Source organism: Carassius carassius, chromosome 50 (assembly GCF_963082965.1).
Source record: "Carassius carassius chromosome 50, fCarCar2.1, whole genome shotgun sequence".
In the NCBI taxonomy this organism is placed as follows: Eukaryota; Metazoa; Chordata; class Actinopteri; order Cypriniformes; family Cyprinidae; genus Carassius; species Carassius carassius.
This window is the reverse complement of record NC_081804.1, coordinates 19925760-19950417: the sequence shown is the minus strand read 5'-3', so window position 1 is coordinate 19950417 and position 24658 is coordinate 19925760. Positions and strand designations below refer to the sequence as shown.

At 38.9% G+C, this 24658-nt stretch overlaps 1 protein-coding gene across 2 annotated transcripts in view; it reads left to right on the top strand.

Annotated features, from left to right (window-relative positions):
- The window catches only part of LOC132133078 (anoctamin-1), a 72444-nt gene that overhangs the window by 36419 nt on the left and 11367 nt on the right, over positions 1-24658 (top strand). For both annotated transcript variants that reach the window (XM_059545774.1, XM_059545776.1), the window contains 18 exons: positions 6026-6124; positions 6206-6357; positions 6922-6976; positions 7086-7137; positions 7314-7369; positions 7564-7605; positions 9589-9653; positions 9723-9857; positions 10888-11048; positions 12460-12542; positions 12913-12984; positions 13271-13345; positions 15839-16040; positions 16204-16315; positions 16479-16536; positions 16618-16718; positions 16796-16938; positions 17672-17824. In XM_059545774.1, the coding sequence (XP_059401757.1) occupies positions 6026-6124; positions 6206-6357; positions 6922-6976; positions 7086-7137; positions 7314-7369; positions 7564-7605; positions 9589-9653; positions 9723-9857; positions 10888-11048; positions 12460-12542; positions 12913-12984; positions 13271-13345; positions 15839-16040; positions 16204-16315; positions 16479-16536; positions 16618-16718; positions 16796-16938; positions 17672-17824 (1816 nt within the window). The remainder of the gene's footprint in view (positions 1-6025; positions 6125-6205; positions 6358-6921; positions 6977-7085; positions 7138-7313; positions 7370-7563; positions 7606-9588; positions 9654-9722; positions 9858-10887; positions 11049-12459; positions 12543-12912; positions 12985-13270; positions 13346-15838; positions 16041-16203; positions 16316-16478; positions 16537-16617; positions 16719-16795; positions 16939-17671; positions 17825-24658) is intronic.

Sequence of the window (24658 nt, the reverse complement as noted above, 5' to 3'; positions counted from 1 at the left end):
TCCGCGCTGAGGTGTGGAAGAAAATGAGCTCGTGAGAATACAGGTGGATCGGTCTGAATGGTTTAAAGAGAGACTTTTCCTTTCACGCTCGTAAAAAAAAAAAAAAAAGGGGCAGCGGACGAGAGAGAGCCTCGGGAGGATGATGTTATATCTTTAACACTTTCTGATACTGAGGAAGCAGGTGATATTTGAGAATGGTGAAGAAGCTGAGACTGAGCCTTCTCAATTCTCCTGCCCTGCGTATGTAGAGCTGTTGGAGGTTATTGAGCGAAAATTACCTTTTGACCATAAGCCTCCAGCTCAGGTGAGCCTTTTATTTCTGCATGATCTCCATACAGAGATTAAAAAAGAAATGAAAGATGCCGTTTTCTTCTCGCATCCATTGGTTTCGGCATGAAAGTAATCTGCCAACATTGAGGTGATGCGCAAAAGTGGCTATGAGGGAATGCCCCCTGTAGAGCAAAATTTTTTATAAATTTATAAATAATTTTTATCTGTGGAATTTTTTTCTTTCTGCAGGGGAAACATCCTCTCTTAAATCGCCCTCCTTGCCATTTAAGCCCCTTAGAGGCAGGGGCCTTTTTCTGATCAGGTAGCTGAGCTGCACCGCACCACGGATCTCTCTCCATGCTACCAAGCAGACTGCCTCTGCCATGGGCAGGACTATGGCAGCCATGGTGGCAGCCGAGAGACATCTGTGGATGAACCTGGCAGACATCGGGAGGAAAGAAAATGCTTTCTTCTCGATGCTCAGGTTTCGCCTTCTGAACTTTTTGGTATTTCCGTTGAGACGGCGATTTGAGAAGTTCAGGGAGACAAAGGCGCGCTCTGCTGCTTTCAGATCTTTCGTTCCACGAAGGTCTAGGTCTGAGCCCGAACAACATAGGGGTCCTGGCCTGTCTCGATCTGAGGATCAAAAATAGGCACAGAAAGCTAGTGTCGCAACTCGCGCTCCTCTCCCACCTGCGGGCAGGGCTTAGAGGAATCGTGGGTCACGAGGAGGTAAGCAGAACCTAAGGGGTATGATCTAGACGAGGCAGCGTTCTTGTCCGAATCGGAGTGATACTGAGGTATCTACTCATTCCCTTTGGGGATGTTTAACCCTCTGGAGTCGAAGGTTATCAGGAGAAAATAGCCTCATAACGCGTATATGCGTTAATCGACTTCAGAGGGTTAAGTTCTGCTTTTATCCTCCCCTTCCTAATTCCCCTGTAACCACCAGCTCTCCACCTGATTGAGGTTAGGTGGAAACCTCTCGCATAACAGTCTCCTATGCTGGACCTATAATGTTTTCATGGTTCTATGTTCATAGCAACCACCTGACTGATGGTCCAGACTAAAAGGAGGCGCCCCTTGAGCGGGGCTCTAGCGCAGGAGGGTGGGTGAGTAAATGTAACCCTCTCTGTACATACTTATGTGTATTTAATTGCTGGTGGTTAGGTGTCTACTAATATACTCTGTGAGTTTCCTTTGCAGTGCTCAGTTACAGTGTTTACTAAACACTCGCCAGCACCAGCCATCCGGCTTCATGTTCCGGTATTAGGCGGCTGAGATCACATGTTTATGAGGGAGCCTCCTTGATCATCAGGCCTGGCACAGCACTGCAGGGAATTTCATGGATGTCCGGCCAGGTCACCCGAGGGGTCTCCTGGCCGCTTAGGGGTGTTGTCGCATCTAGCAGGAAGTGGAGGGGGCAGTTACAGAAGTCTTCTTGTATATGCTGCCTCAGGTGATGCTCCTCTCGCTTGAGGTTTGTAAAATTGAGCTCAAGATTCAAGATTTTTATTCATCAAATACCTCCATGGGCAGTGCAATTATTAAAGAAAACAACACGAAGATAATGACATGCTCTCCCGGTGCTTATTTATAGTCGTGCCGGTAGTGACGTCGGAGGCTGTCGCCGGCCAACAAGTTGGTGTTTTTTCAATGTATGCTTCAGACACGGGTCACGACGAGGTGTTCCCCAAAGCGGCCCCTAGAAGATGCAGTGTCTCGTTCCCTACTCAGGGAACTATGGTTACATACGTAACCTGAGACAGTTCTACTTGCTTAATGAGTTGCTTAGGCCCAATCCCAATTCTACCATTTGGCCCTTCCCCTTTCCCCTACCCCTCCGTTTCGCGCGTTCATGTAAAGGAGTAGGGGTGTCTCGATTCTCTTTTGGTTGGAGGGGTAGGGGTAAGGGCCAGATAGCCCTTCAAACTAAGATTTTTAGGGACCACACTTCAAACGAAGGGGTATGAATTATCTCAGCAACATGGCTGCTACAGCAAACAAAAAGACACATAAAGTAAGCTTCTTTGGCATAAATAAAAATTTTAATGAAAAGTAATCCTTTGTTTGATGTTAAATTCAATTGTGAGTTCATATTAACGGTCATGTTACTCAAAGAAATGTTTGCAAAAAAATCGCTAATATTTGCTAACGTCATATCATACAGACTGCATGATAGTGCCACAGCATATGTCTGATCAGGGGGATAACCCCTTACCAGTCACACCCCATTTTTGGCATGGAGACAGAAATGTCATACCCAAAATAAAAATGTTTTTGCTCATGATTCCTTTCTGACTAGATACATAATCAACATTTGTCCACAAAGCTGACACTTCAAAGTTTACTGTTCAGGAATCAGAATCACTCAGACTGTTATGATAATAGAGATATATAAGCTCAAACATAAAAACAAAAATATTACAAACATATTTTTAAATGTATTTAAAAAATTGTTGATGTGGGATATGAGTTTAGCAACACAGTGTAGCTAAAGCCACAAGTCTACCAAAGCTTCATATGAAAATTTCATAATCTAATCTGCATAACTGTGAATTTTATGAAATATTTTCTAAGGCCATGTCATGTGTGTTTTAGAGAAGGCTAATCAGATTGATTTATGGCACTTGTCATCTCTGTAAGATCTCACATGTAAACACTCCTGTGTGCTTTGTCTGTGTTTTTGTCTCTTAAAACTCCCCATTCGTGATTCTATTGTTCTTACCAAACGAGTCTTTCACACCTCCGCCAGGTATGACACATTATCCGCATTATTCTTTTATCATTATTCTTTTGCTTTAGTTCCACCTTTATTAGCCTTTGTTGTGGTTATTTCAAGCTTTACAATCCACTAAACTGCTATCTCACTTAGTCTCAGTATGCATTTAGCCCTTATTTATCTCTCTTTTAATACTGTAGATACACAGAACATTTCCACTTATTAACTACCTAATCATGTGCCTAAAAGAAGCACAAATAAAGATATAGGTGCAAACAGAATACAGTGACATCAACCTTGGTTTTGATAAGCAGTTATTTTATGACCCAGAACGCGTTGGTGAAACTCATGCATCTAGCAAGAACTTAATACACAAAATAATCATGTTGATTAAAGCATTTAACATTTATGAATTAATTAAATGTCAGTAATAAACAAGACTGCACAAATTATAGCGATCACTATCACATTATAACGAGAAAACGACTTTCGTTATGTCGAGATAACGAGAAAATTAAGTCGTTATAACGAGAAAACAAAAGGGAAAAAATAATAAAGCATGGCCGCTGAGAACTTCCGTAAAAGTCTTACTATAAAAATACAACAAAACATTTTCTTACGACATTACGTGAATTATTGTGACAGAAATGCATTATGAAGAAGAAATGCACCTGCTATTAGTAGCGTTAGAGCTAACGTTAGCATCAAGCTACATCAGACAATTTATTAAATTATTAGTACACTTTTACCCAAAGCTCACTTTAAACCCCGATCGAGTGTTTGTAATAACTTCCTTTAGCGATCAGGCGTGGAATTTGGTCGTTTACTATTGTAAAAATATGCTATTTATAGCCTTTTTCATTGCTGCACAAGTTAGTATTTCCGATGTACATTTTCAATTTTTTTAATAAAATGCCCCAGATCTCAAGAAAATCTCATACCAAGCTTTACTATCGTAATCGCGGGTTTATTATTCGGATATTTCATGTGTACAGAGGTGTTTCAGTGTTGTTATGGGAAGATATGAACCAAGAAGTTTACAGGAAGCATATGACACGATGTGGCGGTGTCCCAGTGTTGCCAGATTGGAAATGCCCAAGTATCGTACCAGAAGTTCAAAATTATCGTATTTGGAAGAAAATTATCGTACACGAGTCAAAAGAGTTATTTATCTATTCTAAACCAACAACATTTCGACACGACCTGCAAATTACCACAATAGATAACAAGGCGTATTGTTGGACGGAAGCAGTGAGACAAAATACTATCCCATTATTTTCAGTGACTGTCTCCAGCGTGGCGCATATTAAAACATATTTAAATGATTTTTAACACTTGCTTTGTCGCATCCAGTGAAGAAGGAATCTAGCTGTTTCTGCGTGGTGCAGTTAACTCCACATCTGAGCCGCTGTCATCTGAATCCTGCGTGTCGCCAGATGTTGAAGGGGTTCTTTCTGTCATGGACCGCAACAGTGCTCGTTGGCTTTAAAGCAGGGCACCCTCCTGCATTCTTAACACACTCTGAGGTGCACACGAACGCATTTAGAGTGTCTGTAATGAGCCGATTTCGTGTACGAGTAAAGAAGCCCTATGCCTGCAACTACCATCATTTACATTTTCATAAAATTCTGAAATTATCGTACATTACGGGATTTTTTTCATTATTGATCATACATCGTACAGAGGTAAAAATTATCATACAAATATGATAATTATCATACGTCTGGCAACACTGCGGTGTCCGGTTATCACACTCTAATGATTGACAAGGCGAAGGTCCAATCAGAGTCTGACTGACACACACACGAGCACCCAGCACTGCACACACACACACAGGTCGCTGGGAGAGGCTGTTTATCATCAGATCGCGTAAATCAGTGGAAAATGAATAAAAATGATGATTCTGTCTGAGGAAATATGAAGTAAACATCAGTAAATATATCCCTATATCTCCGCTGATATGCATCTTTGGTCTATAAATCCTTATTGACGCTGTTCAGTGAGTCTATGTGAACACAAATAAACCGCTGCTGACGTGACTGAATATGAATGAGTGGTGAATTTCTATTCAAAATGTGGCATAATACGGATTTATTATTTTGCACTCCTGACATAAATGACTAAATAACTGTCACTGCAACAATGTTTTATCAAAACATTGGTCAAATATCGAAGCTAAAAACTTTCAATTGATGCACAGTTTGTCTAGATCAAGTAAGAGAGTGATGTTTAACGTGCTGTGAAAGTGAAAAAATAATATACTGGGGCCGTCGGCGATGTTTGCTCGTAAAGATAACTGCCGTAGACATTGATGGGGCTAATCCTCCAATAATTAGAAATCGCTAAACCATTTTCTCAAATAATGCCTATTCGAGAGAGAGAGAGAGAAATGGAAGTTGCGTGTATTGCATCTGTGCGTTTATATTTTTAGAGTGAGTTTACTTAAAAACAGCAATTGTATCCTCTCGTCGCTGGAAAATATAATGTAGCGATTCAGTATTTAATACTGTACTGTACTTACTGTATTTAATAAAAGTCGTGGGGCAGCGTTGACAAGTTTATTTTCTCCTGGATGTGTGATCTGCGCGATTTCCAATATGTGTCATGTCATATGTGTCAGTAAGCAGCTCATTAATACAGAACGATAATTAAAGGCTCTAATGCACACCAGTATATGTATGTATTGTAAGAGCTAGATGACGAATGATGACGTGTGACGTCATGGTAGTGGTGTAGTTGACACTCTGTTTTAAGAGACAAAGGGAAGGGGTAGGCGGAGGGGAAGGGGAAGGGGTATAAAATAGAATTGGGATTGGGCCTTAGTGTTCCTGTAGCTCAATTGGTAGAGCATTGCGCAAGGTTGGGGGTTTGATTCCCCGGGAACACATGATAGGTAAAAATTGATAGCCTGAATGCACTGTAAGTCGCTTTGGATAAAAGCATCTGCTAAATGCATAAATTAAATTAAATTTAATGACATGATGAAATCCAGTCCAGTGATGTGTTTGCTCTAACATCTTTCTGTATTTTCAGACCAAGACTCCCGGAGTGGGCTTTGTGAAGATTCATGCTCCGTGGAGCATTCTCTGTCGAGAGGCTGAGTTCATGAAACTGAAGATGCCTACCAAAAAAGTAATGTTCGTCTAACAGTTCAGCTGCTGTTTGCAAAGCAAAGATGTGATGAGTAAATGTCATGCTGTGCTCTTACTTTAGGTGTATGAAGTGAAGCACAACAGTGGCGTAATGGAAAAGATCAACGCGTTTATCAGCAAACTTACAGATCCTCTTCATCCAAACTTAGAAGAGAATAGGACACAGAAAGTGAAGCACCTCTCGTACCCTTTCTCCAGGGAAAAGCAGCATCTGTTAGTGTCTGCTTCACAACAACATCAATTCTCAAGCATGAAACAAATCTAAATGTCTGTTACATGTACTGTTAGACATTCAGGTGATTTGTGACCTTCACGTGGCTGAACCAATGTTACGCTTTTATTGTACTTAACTTTCAAAGACATAAAGGCCTATCCACACTACTTGTGTGAACGTGCTACTTTCACGACATGGTTTTAAAATTGAACAGCGCATCCCTTCATATGCAAATTTAGAAATCCTAAAAAATGTACTTCATTTTCATCTTAAAATGAGGGGGCCACTGAAATGGTATATATTAGAGGTGTAACCGTACACAAAAATGGCAGTTCAGTACGTACCTCAGTTTTGAAAACACCAATAGGTATGTTTTTATTACAGATTTCTAGTAATTTCATTGTATGTGTTATTTCACTTTTGTTCAGGTTTTTAGAATGACTTTTTCACACATGATGTGTGTGAATGGGCCTTAATACTAGGAACAAATTGAAACATTGGACGTTAGCAAAAATTACTGAAAAGTATTGAAAAAATGTACTTGTGTCCTTTCTATGTTACAGGTTTGATTTATCTGACAAAGATTCCTTTTTTGACAGTAAAACAAGAAGTTCATTAGTAAGTATAAAGTATTTATTAAATGTTCAGTATTAATGCCATATTATATTATTCAAATATGTTTACTTTTATTACATGAATTCAATGTTTCTTATATGTATTATTCTAGGTATTTGAAGTTTTGAAGAGAACCAAGTGCACAAAAGCGAAATTTAGCATGGGTAGGCTTCTGCTTTGACTATACAATTAAGAGAATTAGAAATTAAATTTTCTGAGTTTTTTAAATTAAATAGCACCACTTGTACTTAAGTTACAGTGCTTTGCTAGCCACTGTGTTCCCAATTAATTTGCATCACTGAAAGCAAAACTGTGCTTATAAGTTTCACATGTTGTTCAGGAATAACTAGTCTGCTTGGGAGTGGTGTTTATTTGGCCGCCTATCCATTACATGATGTGAGTATCCATCACTATACCGCTGTTGAACTCTTTCAGTGGTTTTAAGCCATCAGAACTGATCAACATTGTTGCATTGTTTTAGTGACTTATCTAGTTGTAAGTACAGAGCAGTTCTCCAACTTCTTGTTTGATTAATGGATGCAAATCTTTTATTAGCGTTAAAATTGGTGGTCTCTTTTCTTTCCTTACAGGGTGATGTTGATGGGGAAAATGTTGAGCCAAATGACAGAAAGGTAAGTTATTGTTCTGTCTATACCTCTGTGAAGTGTCTTCTGTGTGGATGAGAAAGAAAACAACAAGATTGAGACTTTGAACAGAATCAGACTCTTTCTGCTATTAAGCAACTGGATAGGAAGTGAACAATGCTCTACCAATTGAGCTACAGGAACACAAATGACACCATAGTGACAAAGACAAACCCACAGATACTAGCATAGTTTAATGAAGTGTGGCGACCCGGAGGTGCATTTGAAGGATAATCTGCCAACTACGCCACTCAGGGAGTTACACCCAGAGAATTTAGTGTCTCTAAAAGGACACGCAAGTTTGTTCATCAATAATCGCTCAGAGACATGGGTGACGATACAAAACAGCTGACTTTATTAAGTTACACACTTTAAAACACTCATTAAAATATATCCGGCCTCAGCCAATCACAGCTCATCATAAGGGTTTGGCACTGAAAAGGGTCACAGAGACACCAGCTAAATGCCTATAGCAGAGAAATCATTCCTTTCACCAGTGCACGCAAACACACGCACTCACAACACACTCCACGGATGGACACGGCACACTGTGAACAACACACCACCACCACCACTTAGAAGGGAATAGAGCCGGCCTCCCTGCCTTTGGCACCCAGATCCTGCGGCACAAGAACAGAGCAATCTTAATACGAGTCACTAAAAATGCACACAGAATAATTAAGGCGCTGAATTGGCCTATATTGCTTTGAATTAAACAACAAAACCCGAAATAAGAATTAACAAAACTGGAAGAGAAATGTACAAGGCCTATTTGCCCCCAAATTACAAATCAAACTACTAAATTAAACAAAAAGAGTTAAAGAGATGCAAAAGCAAGACAATTGATTTTAGTTTACAGAAAAATAAACCAGATTGATCTCAATCAAGTTACAATAATTAACTAAGCAGCAAAACAAAATACAAACTAGAAAAATACAAAAGAAATAGAAAAGGTAAAACAAAATCAACACAAAACAAAACAGCAATGTTATCCGTGGGCAGGACGTGAAACACGCCCAACTAGCAGTCGCAGCAGCAGTGCGAGATCTGCAGGAGAAACGAATCCATTGATTTGAATCATACGAGAGGGAATGGCAATCAAGCAATCAGCTTACGCTCTCCAACATTTCCGGGTGAGCACCTGGAATAAAATAGAATATCACCATTTAATATTACTGTTATAGAGCCTCACCCGAACTTAGTAAACGCCGGTTAGACCTACCAATGATGAATATGGTGCGTGCATAATCAGGAGCACACACACCCAACAACGGTAGTCACAGTAATAATGCGTCCGCACGAGAAACGGAACAGCTGACTCGCACTTTACGAGAGGAAATGGCAATGATGTCGGTGATGTCAACAAATGACGTTGTCCTAAAGCACAGGTCTATCGCACTTTATATCCCCATGGTGACAGCCAATTGGCTTACGATCCACATAGAATTATAAGGGAAGGTAAAGGGCTTTCCCACCACAGAAGCCAGTTCAGAAAAAAAGTTAACTTAATGTCATGCCTGTGACAAAACCACAAACCATTTGTGGTCTAGAACTAATGCTGATCTCACTGGCCAAAATTAAATGCAGCACAGATAAGTGCAGATAAGACAGGGTTGCCATCAAGACCAGGGCTTGGTTCAGTTCATGAAGCTTTTTCCTAATGAGCTGGTGTCTGAATCAGGTGTGGTAAATGAGGAAGAAAAACAACTTGTGCTGCTTCCCAGGACCAGGACTGGAAATTTGGACCTGCTGAGGATTTTGAGTGAACTGCCGTCACAGTTCAGAGCTGAGGGAAAATTAATTTTTTTAATTCAATGACCAATGCACACAGCAAAAACTATGAAAGAACTGAATGTGCGCAGCTGAAAGACAGCAGTTGTTTGAAAGTAGCACAGAGAATAGCTTCAGTCTGGAGGTGAAGATGAGTGCTGATGATTGAGGTGTTTCATCATGTTGTTGCATTCATTTCAGCTCATGTATGAAGAGTGGGCCAGCTACAGCGTCTTTTATAAGTACCAGCCTATTGGTTTAATCAGGTAAATCTCAAACTCTCTGATGTTTCAGTCTTGTAGGTTCTTTAGTAACATCTCTTACTTATCTTGCAGGAAGTATTTTGGAGAGAAGATCGGTTTATACTTTGCTTGGCTTGGCGTTTACACCCAGATGCTGATCCCTGCTTCCTTAGTAGGGGTCATTGTGTTCCTCTATGGATGTGTTACTGTTGATGATGACATTCCGAGGTCAGTGGAAAAAAACAAAACGTTTAGCTAAAATGCAAAGTACAAGACACAATCTCATATGCGTTTATTATTACGTATTAACACTAAAAGAAAGCTGTGTTATCTTAAAGCTATTAAAGCTGTGTCATTGTGATCATAAAAAGTCTAATCACTCTCAAACAGAAAATGACAAATGTTAGATTTCAGAAGCAAAGTTTTCTTTTAGGACAGGAGACAAAATGACCATTGACAAACAGATCCAGTTTTATCAAGTTTAGCAAAGCAGCATTTACTCAGCGGGCTGTGTAGTTTGTGCACCATTTCTACTGTTAATGAAATTTAACCCAACAGTGGGTTACACAAAACTACCCAACACTGTGAAGATAACCTAATAAAATGACATAAGACAAGTGTAGTTCCTCAAAAGCATCTTTGACTTTGTCTATTTTAGTCTCTGGAAATACTATTAACTCACATCTCAGTTAAGTACAGTTGTGTAACAGTTTTCTTGCTTTGTGACGGCAAAGAATACTGTTGGGTAATAAAGTACAAGCCCCCCATTCTGAGCATAAACCCTCAAACTTTTAAAGAGGAAGTTCATACGTTGAGAAAGGGCATATAAAACCAAACATCTGTCTGAAAGTCCCTCTGGAGTTTGTCACTGCCAGGATATTGTGACAGTCTGAAATGGGACTGTTGGAAATGTTTCTGCAGTTTTTATACAGAAACTACAACTCATTTTGGGGGATGATGGAGTAGAACTAATAAGAATATTGATCATCATCTACCGTAATGAAAGCATGAAAATGGTTTAATTTTAGTTTCTTTGAGAGTAAAACTATGCTTTATAATGTGAGTGCAGAAGAAACGGGAGTTGACATTTTCCATGAAATGGCACAAAATAAGGCTTGAAACTGACTTCTTTTTAGATGGTCAGCGAGAAGAGTTACTTAGCCTTTAGTTAACGGAATTGAATAAAAAATCCATTAAAGTATGTATCAGTTTGGGTACTTTTGTTTATAGTTGCACACAAACTTCTTGTGTTTGGTAGTATGGAGATCTGTGACCAGCGGAAGAACATCACCATGTGTCCGCTGTGCGACCGCGTGTGCAGTTACTGGAACCTGAGCACAGCGTGTGGGACGGCCCGGGCCAGTCATCTGTTTGATAACCCTGCAACCGTCTTCTTCTCTATCTTCATGTCGCTGTGGGGTGAGATCATCCCTGCCAACATCACCAGATCTCATTTCTGCTCCTCCATCAGTGCAGCAGCTGCTGATAGCATTGTGTATTTGTTTGGGCTGTCTGGATTTTAAGCACCTAGTTTTCTCAAGGCATTTGGCAAATTAGACAACAGCACACACTCAATACTGAAAGTGATCTGAAGATCAGGTGTTAAATACATATGTAGTTAAACATTTATTGAATATGTTGTTCTCCAAGCCCTTGGCAGATTTGTGTTTGCTGCTGCTGAGGATGGGTCGTTGGGTTGAGGCTCAGTCAGCACTATAAGCTGTGCATGCTGTACAAAAATGTTAAATTACACTATTTATGTACAAGTTTACAGTGTCTTACATTAGAATTCCACAAATAGGTAATGAGTAATAATTAACAACATGGGCTGTTTTAGGGTCAGCTGTAAAATGAACTGGTAACAAATTTTCATGGAAGTAAATAGTAGTTAAAGACGTAATATGCAGAAATTCAAGGATTGAATTTGAATCAGTGTTTTAAATTCATCATGTTGTAGTGACTGTCATTATTTTTCTGTGTTCTAGAGACAGATTAGTATTTTCATTACAGGTGTAACCAGCTTAATTATGTAGAGTAGCAATTTTTGGGCTGAATACTGTGCAGCAACTATTTAGTGAATTTGCCACTTTGTGTTAGTTTGAGAATCAAGAGCCGAACTGACTCTTATTCTCCCGGTCTGCTGTCTCTATATCTCCTCGTTCTCTCTGTCCTAAACTAAACATCTCTCCATCTTGTCGTTTTTATCATCTGTTTGGCTGTTTCCTGTGTGTCTGTGTGACTGCAGGCAGACCCTCTCAGCCCATTTTAACTTGTTTCTCAGTTCTGTTCTGTGTCGTCTGCTGAGGGATTTGGACAGGAAGTCACTGACTTTGGCTCTGTTTGGGGGGCAGAAGTTCACACACAAGATTTACTCTGCTTCCATCTGTTTGCAAGAGACAGGACAGCTGTTGCTCTTTTACAAGTATAAATACGAAGATATGAATATCAGTGAAACATTGTAGGTTTTTGTAGGTGTCTTAAAGCTGCACCCCTGTGCCGTGGCCAAAATAAAATCTTCATTTGTTCATTTGCTTTTGGGCTCTTGCATGGATGAAAAACACAGCAGAACATCAAACCTCTCATTCTAAGTGCCATCATGACTTTTATTTCAATTTTCATCCATGAATTCAGCCAATATGTGAAAGTCTGCTGCACACATAGACTGATTTAGCTGATTATTAATCATCTGTATAATTAAAATGTTAATATTTGATCACATTCTGCTACATTTAGCACCTTTCCTCCTAATGGTTTCTCAGGTGTGGCTCAGAAGTGTAATGGAGTTCATTTCCTCCTGTCAGTGTTATTAATGCAGTCTTGTGTGTTTCAGCGGCGTTCTTCATGGAGCACTGGAAGCGGCGGCAGATGCGTCTCAACTACGAGTGGGATCTCACAGGGTTTGAGGACGAGGAGGTCTGATCACATGACACTCTCACACTGACACATGACACATCATCACTGGAAGTCATCTCACTAGTCTGTAATTTAATGCTGTCATCATTTTCTTCCCCTGGTGTGTGTAGGAAGCACTGAAGGTTTGAATATATTCAGATTTTTTCATCAGCTCTGATCAGCATTCCCAGCTTTCTTTTCATCCTCTATACCAAACTCTCCTCTCAAGTCTTTCACAGGAACTCTAGCATGTGCTGAAACTTCATAGAAACACTCACCTGAAGAAAAGCCTGTCTTTCTTTCTGTCTTTCTGTCTTTCGCTCACTCTTACTTTCTTTCGCTCTGTTTTGGTGTCAGTTTTGTCATTAAAGATGGTCATTGTTTTTGTCAGGATCACCCGCGAGCCGAATATGAATTCAGAGTCATGCAGAAATCGCTGAAGAAAGACCATAAATCACAGAGGGTGACACTGCATATATTGTTTTTGCTATAAATATGATGCGGTATATTATATTTCTTTGAAGCTGCTTTGAAACAATATATATTGTGAAAATAAACTGTAGTATTTGGTAGTAATTTAACAGATTCATTTTCATTTCCAATTTAATTTAATTGTTAAAGATTTGCTGAAATATTTATAACCCTAGACTTACTAGAATTAAAAGTTTCCTGACCTTGCCAACACTGCTCTGTTATCCCTTATGTATTTTGCACTTCACTTATTTATTTATTTTTGTCTTCTTCTTTAGCCAGAGAAAGAAAAGCTGACATGTAGAGACAGGTTTCCTGCATATATGACAAACCTCATCATGATGCTTTTAATGGTAAGGCTGTCTTAATTCATACATCTGGCAACACATTACCATAAAAATAATTTGTTAACTTTAGTTAATGCATCAGCTAAAATAATCTAACAATGAAGAACTTAATTTTACAGTATTTCTTAATCTTTATGTTAGTTTTATAGCTTTAATTGCGTTGTTCATATTACAGTAGTTCACACTTCACGGTGCATTAACTAATTTTAACAGATACAACATTTGATTTAAAAACAATTAAATGCTGTAATCAGAATTAACTGTGAACAAATGCCATACAAGCATTGCTAATTGTTAGTTGGTGTTAACTAATATAGTTAACTAATGCTAACAAATGAAAACATAATGTAAATGATCTCATATATATTCATATTCAATCCAAATATGAATATGAATATGTTGGCATAAATACATGTAGCACAGGCAGACATCATGATTTCACGTAACCCTCTGATGCATGGTTTCAACTAGAGTGGACAGATCTTTAAAATCCATTTTAACCATCCGACCACCATGGGTGATGACCTTTGACCCTTACCCATCATTTTATATGACTGTCCTCTGTATATGTCACTGTTTTCTTTATCTATGACAACATAAATTCAACATGGCTGAGGAAAGTGGTGAAGCATCAGCTACCTCTGGAATATCTACCTTTATTCCAGGAGATCCAGACAGGTAAAAATATACTTTTCAAAAGAATAATATATAAAAAACATCAGGTATTATTAATGGGTTTGTCGCTATTCACCAAAAGTACATCTGTCTACTGTAGTGGGCACCATGCTTAAAAGGGTGTTCTATATATGTGCTCTATGTATATTACCGTTCAAAACTCTTATTCATGAAAGGATGCATTAAATTGATCAAAAGTGACGGTAAAAATTGTTTCCACAAAAAATTTTAAGCAGCACAAATGTTTCTTGAGCAGCAAATCAGCATAGTAGAATGATTTCAGTAGTAAGATTTTATGGTTCTTGGTACCAAAATTATTGGAACTATTCAGTTCTAACAATTAGAAAATTAAAATTCTTTATCATATAAGTATAATTATTATAACAATTATTTATAAGGACCATATTAAAATATTATATTATAATATTATTAAATATTAATATTAAATATTAAAATAATATTAAAATAGTAGCATCTATTCTTCAAAGTGTAAACCTTGGCATGAAATGGAAATTAGTATTTTTAAGTATATCTGAGTGAAATGGCTTCTGAAAGGAGAAAAAAAGTAGGACAGGATGTGATTTTGTCCATTGGGAATTGATTGGATCACTGGATCATTGTGGTTTTCTACAGCTGTTATCTCATGTGAGTGACTCTGGGGGGGTGGAAAGACATGAAATTGATGTTAAATAACAGGTCAAATAGGCAAATCAAACTGAGGTCAAAAACTTGACATAACGTGGATTTGGTGTAATTTTAATAATCTCACCACAGGTAATGTTTCGAGCTTAAACGCAATGAAGAGCATTGTGACTGGTGAAGAGCCTTTAAGCTCGTAACGTCACCTGTGGTGAGAACATAATTAAATGCTTCTCTATCTCTGGAGCTGTGGTGTGCCTACTTTGATGTTTTGTTCTTTTTTGTGTGTGGTAGAGCACCCACATTGAGCTTTTTTGGCCTAATTGATGTGTACTCTTGGACAGTTTTTTGTGTAAGTTGAATGTCAAACATATTGTCATTCATATACATTAACCAAAATTCAGTGTGGCATTAACTTGTTGCCCACTGAAACCTGAATCTTTATTTTTATTTTTTATTTTTTTGAGTCCATTATACATTAATGTTAATTGAGTCCAACATCCATTAATGTTTCTAAGGTGATCCAGATTGCAGATAACACGTTTGCTTGTTCTTTGATCCATCAAGCAGTCAGAAAGTTCTTTAGCAGAATGTCCATGCATCCTCTTTTCAACACCAGCCCAGAATCATGACCTTGCGATCAATTACTAAAGCTTTTGGGAATTCCTAAAAATACACATGAACAGAAATAGTTTAGTACTGAGGAGATTGCCAAAACGCCTCCAGCTACTGAACAGCAACAGTTTGATCTGCAGCTACAGGAAGCCTCTTGTCCACATGTTACTATATATTAAGGGTTTACATACCTTTTATCTACTGTACTTTTATCATACAAAGATTAATCTGAAATAAACATTTTTATGAGAACCACTGGCAGAGTTTATCAGAGCAATAATTTGCTGAGAATATAATCTATTAAATAAATGAACAATGCCTTCAATAATTAATCTGACTTAATCAATAACCTGACTTTTGTTCTTCAGCTTTTTAAAAATTCTAAACTAAGTTTAAAGTCAGTATAAGTTTCTATACTTATATCATCATCATATCATGGCTTCAGTTAAAGGCATATCATTTTTAATATTTCATCTTGTTTTTCACAGCTGTCTTATTGGTGTTTATCCATTGTACTTTCAGTTCAAAGATCTGTCAGTCAAATTAAGTGCATCCCTCGCTATTTTACAGATCGGTGTGACATTTGCTATTGTATTTGGTGTGATTTTATACCGGATCTCAACCAAAGCCGCTCTGGCTATGAGCTCAAACCCCATGACCCGCTCCAATGTCAGACTGACGGTTAAAACCACAGCAGCCATCATAAACCTGGTGGTTATTCTCATTCTGGATGAAGTGTACGGCGCCGTCGCACGTTGGCTCACTGTTCTCGGTCAGTTGTTGTGTTTGGTAGTGCTATGCTCATCATTGATTTGATATTGATCTTTAATACTATATGATCACATTCAGACTGACTTAGTTCTGTTGTTCCTTTCAGTCATTTGTAAAATATAATGTGTAAATATCAAGCATTTGTGTTATGGTTGTCTCCTCAGAGGTTCCTAAAACAGACAAGAGCTTTGAAGAAAGGCTGATCTTCAAAACTTTCATCCTCAAGTTCGTGAATGCGTTCACTCCCATCATATACATTGCATTTTTTAGAGGCAGGTGGGTAAAAATATCCAAACCAGTTTTATCTCAAACAACCTTAGAGGAAAGCTCCATGTGCTTTTATCTGTGCATTTACATTCAGAATTAATGAAAGTATTTTCAAATTCATACTAAATAAATATAAATATGACTTTATGATGCAAACTGTCTTCCCAAACAGATTGGGGGGGCGTCCGGGAAGTTATCTCTATGTGTTCGAGTCCTATCGGATGGAGGAGGTATGAAAACAGAAACACATGAGTTCTCTGATAAAGGGATTGATTGCAACAGCTGACATGATGTTTGATGTGTTTGCTCAGTGCGCTCACGGCGGCTGTCTCATGGAGCTCTGCATTCAGCTCAGCATCACAATGCTCGGCAAACAGCTCATCCAGAACAACCTGTTTGAGATCGGCGTCCCGTGAGTGTCAAGCTGACACACACACGTTGAAAGCATTTTGTGTTTGCATGCTTTGAGTCTTATTTGCTTTATTGCAGTAAACTAAAGAAGCTGATCAGATACATTAAATCCAAGAGAGGCTCTTTCCAGGAAGAGGAATATGAGAAGAAGTTACAGCGTTATGAGACGGATCATTTCCTGGAGCCCTTTGTTGGCCTCACGCCCGAATACATGGAGATGAGTGAGTGTTTTTACACACTCTTAAACCAAACAAAATCATCATAATGGATAAACTGTTCATTACTTGTCTTCATATACATTTAATTGGTACAGTTTTATTCATTGAGTTTAAAATTTGTATTTGTGTGGTTCAAAAGCCATTTACTTACGTGTCATCTGTTTCAGGACCCTAGCATATTTCAACATTATTATTTTTATTATTAATATCATGGGTGACTCTTTGATTGAGATTGTTTGCGTCCCTTAAAAAACATGGATGAATATTCATTAATAAACTAACCTAAGGTTACATCAACAAAAGTCATTTTTTAAGTATTAATGAAGCAGAGAAATAGTGGGAAATTATTAAAAAAAAAAAAAAAAACCAAAAAATAAATTCTTAAAAAAACTTTTTTTACTATATACTTTGATAAATTGTGAAACCAACTTTTGAATTTTTGAACTGTTACCACTATAATATAATAACTGGCTTTTTCAAGAAAAGAACACAATACACCTAACCATGAAACAACATAAATCATATCCAAACCTGGATAATTGTAAATTGACTAAAACTAGGACAATATCCAAACCAGTCACAACCAATGGCCAACAGAAAAAAATGTAGGCTAGTCTTTTTTTACTAAACAATTGTCAGATGTTTTAGTCCTTACAAAAAAGTTAGACAAATATGTCTTGTTTTGCCAAATTAATTAATTAATTATTAAATAATTATTTTTCTTTCATTCCTGCAGTAATCCAGTTTGGCTTTGTGACTCTCTTTGTGGCATCTTTCCCTCTGGCGCCTCTGTTTGCCCTCCTGAACAACATCATTGAAATCCGTCTTGATGCCAAGAAGTTTGTGGCAGAACTCAGAAGACCAGATGCAGCCAGAGGCAAAGACATAGGTCTGTATTTACACAGTCAGCTTTCACTTCCCACAGTTAGTAAATCATATAATAAAATTCAAAGAAATATTCCTGCGTTAGTTTTATGGAAGAAAAATAAAGACTAATGTCTTTGAACAAAAAAGCATGTTGAATTGCAAATATGATGAACTGAAAATATAATGAATTTCATTAATAGTGCTTGCATTTTCATGCCTTGTATTTTCAGGGGTTGCATTTTTAGGGTCTGCAATTAGTTGCCGAAATTAGCTGTGAATATTTAAATTAATACATTTCACACACATTTTTATGATAAAAAAAAAAAAATCAATAATTACATTTACATTTACATTTATTCATTTAGCAGACGCTTTTATCCAAAGCGACTTACAGATGATGACAGTGGAAGCAATCAAAAACAACAAAAAAAGCAATGATATATAAGTGCTATAACAAGTCTCAGTTAGGTTAACACAGTACACGTAGCATGGGATTTTAAATAATATAATAAAAAAATAAAGAAAGAAAAAAGAAAAAGAAAAAAAGAAAACAGATAGAATAAAAAAAGAATAGAGCAAGCTAGTGTTAGAGATCTTTTCACATACACACACACACACACACACATACAATTGCATAATAAATGAAAAGAAAATAGAATACAAAAAAAATTGAAAGGTAGTTAGATTTTTGTAAAGAATAGAATTAGAATAGTGAGTGTTAAAGTTAAGAGGGTCAAATAAAGATGGAAGAGATGTGTTTTAAGCCATTCTTGAAGATGGCTAAGGACTCAGCTGCTCGGATTGAGTTGGGGAGGTCATTCCACCAGGAGGGAACATTTAATTTAAAAGTCCGTAAAAGTGACTTTGTGCTTCTTTGGGATGGCACAATCAAGCTACGTTCACTTGCAGAACGCAAGCTTCTAGAGGCACATAAGTCTGAAGTAATGAATTTAGGTAAATGGGTGCAGAGCCAGTGGTAGTTTTGTAGGCAAACATTAATGCCTTGAATTTTATGCGAGCAGCTATTGGAAGCCAGTGCAAATTGATAAACAGAGGTGTGACGTGTATTTTTTTTGGCTCATTAAAAATTAATCTTGCTGCCGCGTTCTGAATTAATTGTAAAGGTTTGATAGAATTTGCTGGAAGACCTGCCAAGAGGGCATTGCAATAGTCCAGCCTGGACAGAACAAGAGCTTGAATAAGGAGTTGTGCAGCATGTTTCGAAAGAAAGGGCTTGATCTTCTTGATGTTGAATAAAGCAAATCTGCAGGATCGGACAGTTTTAGCAATGTGGTCTGAGAAAGTCAGCTGATCATCAATCATAACTCCAAGGCTTCTAGCTGTTTTTGAAGGAGTTATGGTTGATGTGCCTAACTTGATGGTGAAATTGTGATGAAACGATGGGTTTGCTGGAATCACAAGCAGTTCTGTCTTGGCAAGGTTGAGTTGAAGGTGATGGTCCATCATCCAGGAAGAAATGTCTGTTAGACAAGCTGAGATGCGAATAGCAACCGTCGGATCATCAGGATGGAATGAGAGGTAGAGTTGAGTGTCATCAGCATAGCAGTGGTATGAAAAGCCATGTTTCTGAATGACAGAACCTAATGATGCCATGTAGACAGAGAAGAGAAGTGGTCCAAGAACTGAGCCCTGAGGCACCCCAGTAGTTAGATGTTGTGACTTGGACATCTCACCTCTCCAAGATACTTTGAAGGACCTATCTGATAGGTAAGACTCAAACCATTGAAGTGTGGTTCCTGAGATGCCTTTTGCCAGTAGGGTTGATAGGAGGATCTGGTGGTTAACCGTGTCAAAAGCAGCGGACAGATCAAGCAGGATAAGTACTGAAGATTTGGATTCTGCTCTTTCCAGTCTTAGAGCTTCAACAACTGAGAGCAATGCCGTCTCAGTTGAATGTACACTTCTGAAGCCAGATTGGTTGCTGTCGAGGAGGTTGTTGTTTGTGAGAAATGTAGAGACCTGGTTGAACACAGCTCGTTCAAGTGTTTTTGCAATGAAAGGAAGAAGGGAAACTGGTCTGTAGTTCTCTAAAAAAAGAGATGGGTTGAGGTTGGGTTTCTTAAGTAGTGGAGCCTGTCTAAATGATGAGGGAAAAACACCAGTGTGGAGGGATGTGTTGATGATGTGAGTGAGTGCAGGTACAACTGCAGGAGAAATGGCTTGAAGGAGATGAGATAGAATAGGATCAAGCGAGCAAGTAGTAGGGTGATTAGTAAGGATGAGTTTTGAGACTTCTGCCTCAGAGAGTGAAGAGAAGGATGTAAATGAGTGTATGTTTGCTGGTGATATGAGCTTGACTGATTGTGGTGTGGAAAATTGTGCACTAATGTGTTTAATTTTATTAATGAAAAATGTTGCAAAGTCGTCAGCTATTAGAGATGAAGCAGGAGGTGGAGGAGGAGGAGGACAAAGAAGTGAGGAAAATGTTTTAAAAAGCATGCGAGAGTTAGACGAATTGTTAATTTGTTATGGTAGTATGTCATTTTAGCAGTGGAGACATTAGCAGAGAAGGAAGATAGGAGTGACTGATACACATTTAGGTCAGTAGTATTTTTGGATTTGCGCCACACCCTTTCAGCGATTCTAAGCTTAGAACGGTGTTCGCGTAGAACATCAGATAACCAAGGGGCAGAAGGGGTGTTACGGGCTGGCCTGGAAGATAAGGGACAAACAGTGTCTAAACAAGATGTAAGAGTGGAGCAGAAAGTATCAGTAGCATTGTTAGCATCCAAAGATGCAAACAGTTTATGGGAAGGAAGTGAAGATGAAACCATTGCAGATAGCCGGGAGGGTGAAAGTGTGGGTAGGTTACTTCGAAAGATGACATGTGGAGGGGTAAGTGAAGTGTGAGGGACCATGTTGAGGTTAAAAGTGAGGAGGAAGTGATCCGACGTGTGCAGTGGAGTAACCAGAACATGATCAGTAGAGCAGTGTCGTGTATAAATAAGGTCCAGTTGGTTGCCTGATTTGTGAGCAGCAGTAGTTGACACTCGGTTGAGATCAAAAGAGGCAAGCAGAGTGTGGAAATCAGCAAACAGAGGTTTATCTAGATGGATGTTGAAATCTCCAAGCATAACTAAGGGAGTACCATCCTCAGAAAAGGTTGAGAGCAACACATCTAATTCATCCAAAAACTTACCCAGTGGTCCTGGGGGTCGATAGACAACTACAAAATGTATTTTAAAAGGGTAGTAACAGTAACTGAATGAGATTCAAAGGAGCTGTTGATACCCAAAGATTGTAAAGAATTGAATTTCCAATCATTAGAGATGAGCAGACCAGTACCTCCACCTCTTCCAGTCAAACGGGGGAAGTGGGAAAATGAGAAATTATTGGAGAGTGCTGCAGGTGTAGCAGTGTCCTCTGGTTTGATCCAGGTCTCTGTTAGGGCCATGAGATTAACCTTTGAATGACTAATAATAGAAGTAATGAAATCGGCTTTGTTTACAGCAGACTGGCAATTCCAGAGACCAAGAGAAAAAGAAAGTAGTGTATTAGCAGATATAGGCAAAGTGTGCAGATTGTTAAGATTGCGCTGTCTACATTGTGTGATGTGTGGTTTGCGAGTGGTAGTGATAGTAGGGATCTGGAAACACATAGTAAGATTTGGTTATAAACAAAAAACAACTGAAATAGAAATGAAACAAGGAGAAGGAAAAAGAGATTAATCAAAACAATACTTATATTCCCTGCCGGTGTCCCTGCCCGGTGGAGTCGCACGGTAGAGTCGATGGTCTCTTTACACTCTTCGGTCTTCACACGAGGAGGGCTTAACTGGAGGGCTGCCGCGACCGCTGCCACGGTATACTAATCTTTTTTAAACCCGACAAAACGGAAATTGAATTCAGCTGAACACATTTTACTGTTCATCACAACAAAGGTCTAAGCAAGCGCACAACACTGACAACGTATGCGATAGAGTACGAGACCAAACGCAGCAGGTCTCAACACAGTAAACAAACAAGTGTTTCCTAGCAACGACAACTGCACTAAATACTAATGAGACAAGAAATAAATACACTTACGATCTGCTTTTAACTCCCGCTGATTTAACTGCTTCTCACAAAGGGTATTTCTTTACACTTTCTTGGCTGGCGCATGAACGCACTTTACTGTTTATCACAACAAAGGTCTAAGCAAGCGCACAACACTGACAACGTATGCGATAGAGTTCGAGACCAAACGCAGCACGTCTCAACACAGTAAACAAACAAGTGTTTCCTAGCAACGACAACTGCGCTAAATACTAATGAGACAAGAAATAAATACACTTACGATCTGCTTTTAACTCCCGCTGATTTAACTGCTTCTCACAAAGGGTATTTCTTTACACTCTCTTGGCTGGCGCTTGAACGCACTTTACTGTTTATCACAACAAAGGTCTAAGCAAGCGCAGGAAAGATGCCTCTGATGTTGTCTGTGGTTCAGCAAATTCCTTGACACGTCTGTGTGTGGTTGAGTGTTTTGATGCCTTGACCCCAGCCTCAGTCCATTCCTTTTGAAGTTCACTCAAATTCTTGAATTCAGTTTGCTTGACAATCCTCATAAGGCTGCAGTTCTCTCGGTTTGTTGTCCATCTTTTTCTTCCACACTTTTTCCTTCCACTCAACTTTCTGTCAACATGCTTGGATACAGCACTCTGTGAACAGCCAGCTTCTTTGGCAATGAATGTTTGTGGCTAACCCTCTTTGTGAAGAGTGTCAATGATTGTCTTCTGGACAACTGTCAGATCAGCAGTCTCCCCCATGATTGTGTAGCCTAGTGAACCAAACTGAGAGACCATTTTGAAGGCTCAGAAAACCTTTGCAGGTATTTTGAGTTGATTAGCTGATTGCAAGGTCACAATATTCTAAATTTGTTGAGATCACAATTAAAAGAACCAAAGACTTAAACTACTACAGTCTGTATGCATTGAATTTATTTAATACAAATTTCACAATTTGAGTTGAATTAATGAAATAAATTAACCTTTCCACAACATTCTAATTTATTGAGATGCATCTATATGTCACACTCCAGGTTTCCCCAATGACGCTTTATGTAGATAGATAGATAGATAGATAGATAGATAGATAGATAGATAGATAGATAGATAGATAGATAGATAGATAGATAGATAGATAAACCTCTGTCTACTGATTTCCACACTCTGCTTGCCTCTTTGGATCTCAACTGAGTGCCAACTACAGCTACACACAAATTAGGCAACCAACTGGACCTTATTTATACACAACACAGGTCCACTGATCTTGTACTGGTTACTCCACTGCACACCTCGGATCACTTCCTCCTCACTCTTAACCTCAACATGGTCCCTGACACATCACTTACCCCTCCACATGTCATCTTTCAACGTAACCTACACTCACTCTCACCCTCCCGGCTATCTGCAATGGTTTCATCTTCACTTCCTTCCCATAAACTGTTACCATCTTTTGATGCTAACAGTGCTACTGATAATTTCTGCTTCACTCTTACATCTAGTTTAGACATTGTTTGCTCCAGGCCAACCTCTACCACCCCTTCTGCCCCTTGGTTATCTGATGTTCTACGCGAACACCGTTCTAAGCTTAGAGCTGCTGAAAGGGTGTGTCGCAAATGCAAAAATACTACTGACCTTAACGTGTATTAGTCACTCCTCGCTTCCTTCTCTGCTAATGTCTCCACTGCTAAAATGACATACTACCATAACAAAATTAACAATTCATCTAACTCTCACATGCTTTTTAAAACCTTTTCCTCACTTCTTTGTCCTCCTCCTCCCCCTCCTGCTTCATCTCTAATAGCTGACGACTTTGCCATGTTTTTCATTAATAAAATAAAAAACATCAGTACACAATTTTCCACACCACAATCCATCAAGCTCATATCACCAACATACACTCATTTACATCCTTCTCTTCACTCTCTGAGGCAGAAGTCTCAAAACTCATCCTTACTAATCACCCTACTACTTGCCCGCTTGATTCTATTCCATCTCATCTCCTTCAAGCCATTTCTCCTGCAGTTGTACCTGCACTCACTCACATCATCAACACATCCCTCCACACTGGTGTTTTTCCCTCATCATTTAGACAGGCTCGAATAACTCCACTACTTAAGAAACCCACCCTGAACCCATCTCTTTTAGAGGACTACAGACCAGTTTCCCTTCTTTCTTTCATTGCAAAAACACTTGAACGAGCTGTGTTCAACCAAGTCTCTGCATTTCTCACACAGAACAATCTCCTTGACAGTAACCAATCTGGCTTCATAAGTTGGACATTCAACTGAGACTAGCTTGCTCTCAGTTGTTGAAGCCCTAACACTGGCAAGAGTGGAATCCAAATCTTCAATACTTATCCTGCTTGATCTGTCTGCTGCTTTTGACACAGTTAACCACCAGATCCTCCTATCAATCCTACTGGCAAAGGGCATCTCAGGAACCACACTTCAATGGTTTGAGTCTTACCTATCAGATAGGTCCTTCAAAGTATCTTGGAGAGGTGAGGTGTCCAAGTCACAACATCTAACTACTGGGGTGCCTCAGAGCTCAGTTCTTGGACCACTTCTCTTCTCTACATGGTATCCTTAGGTTCTGTCATTCAGAAACATGGCTTTTCATACCACTGCTATGCTGATGACATTCAACACTACATCTCATTCCATACTGATGATCCGATGGTAGCTACTCGCATCTCAGCTTGTCTAACAGACATTTCTTGCTGGATGAAGGACCATCACCTTCAACTCAACCTTGCCAAGACAGAACTGCTTGTGGTTCCGGCAAATCCATCGTTTCATCACAATTTCACCATTAAGTTAGGCACATCAAACATAACTCCTTCAAAAAACA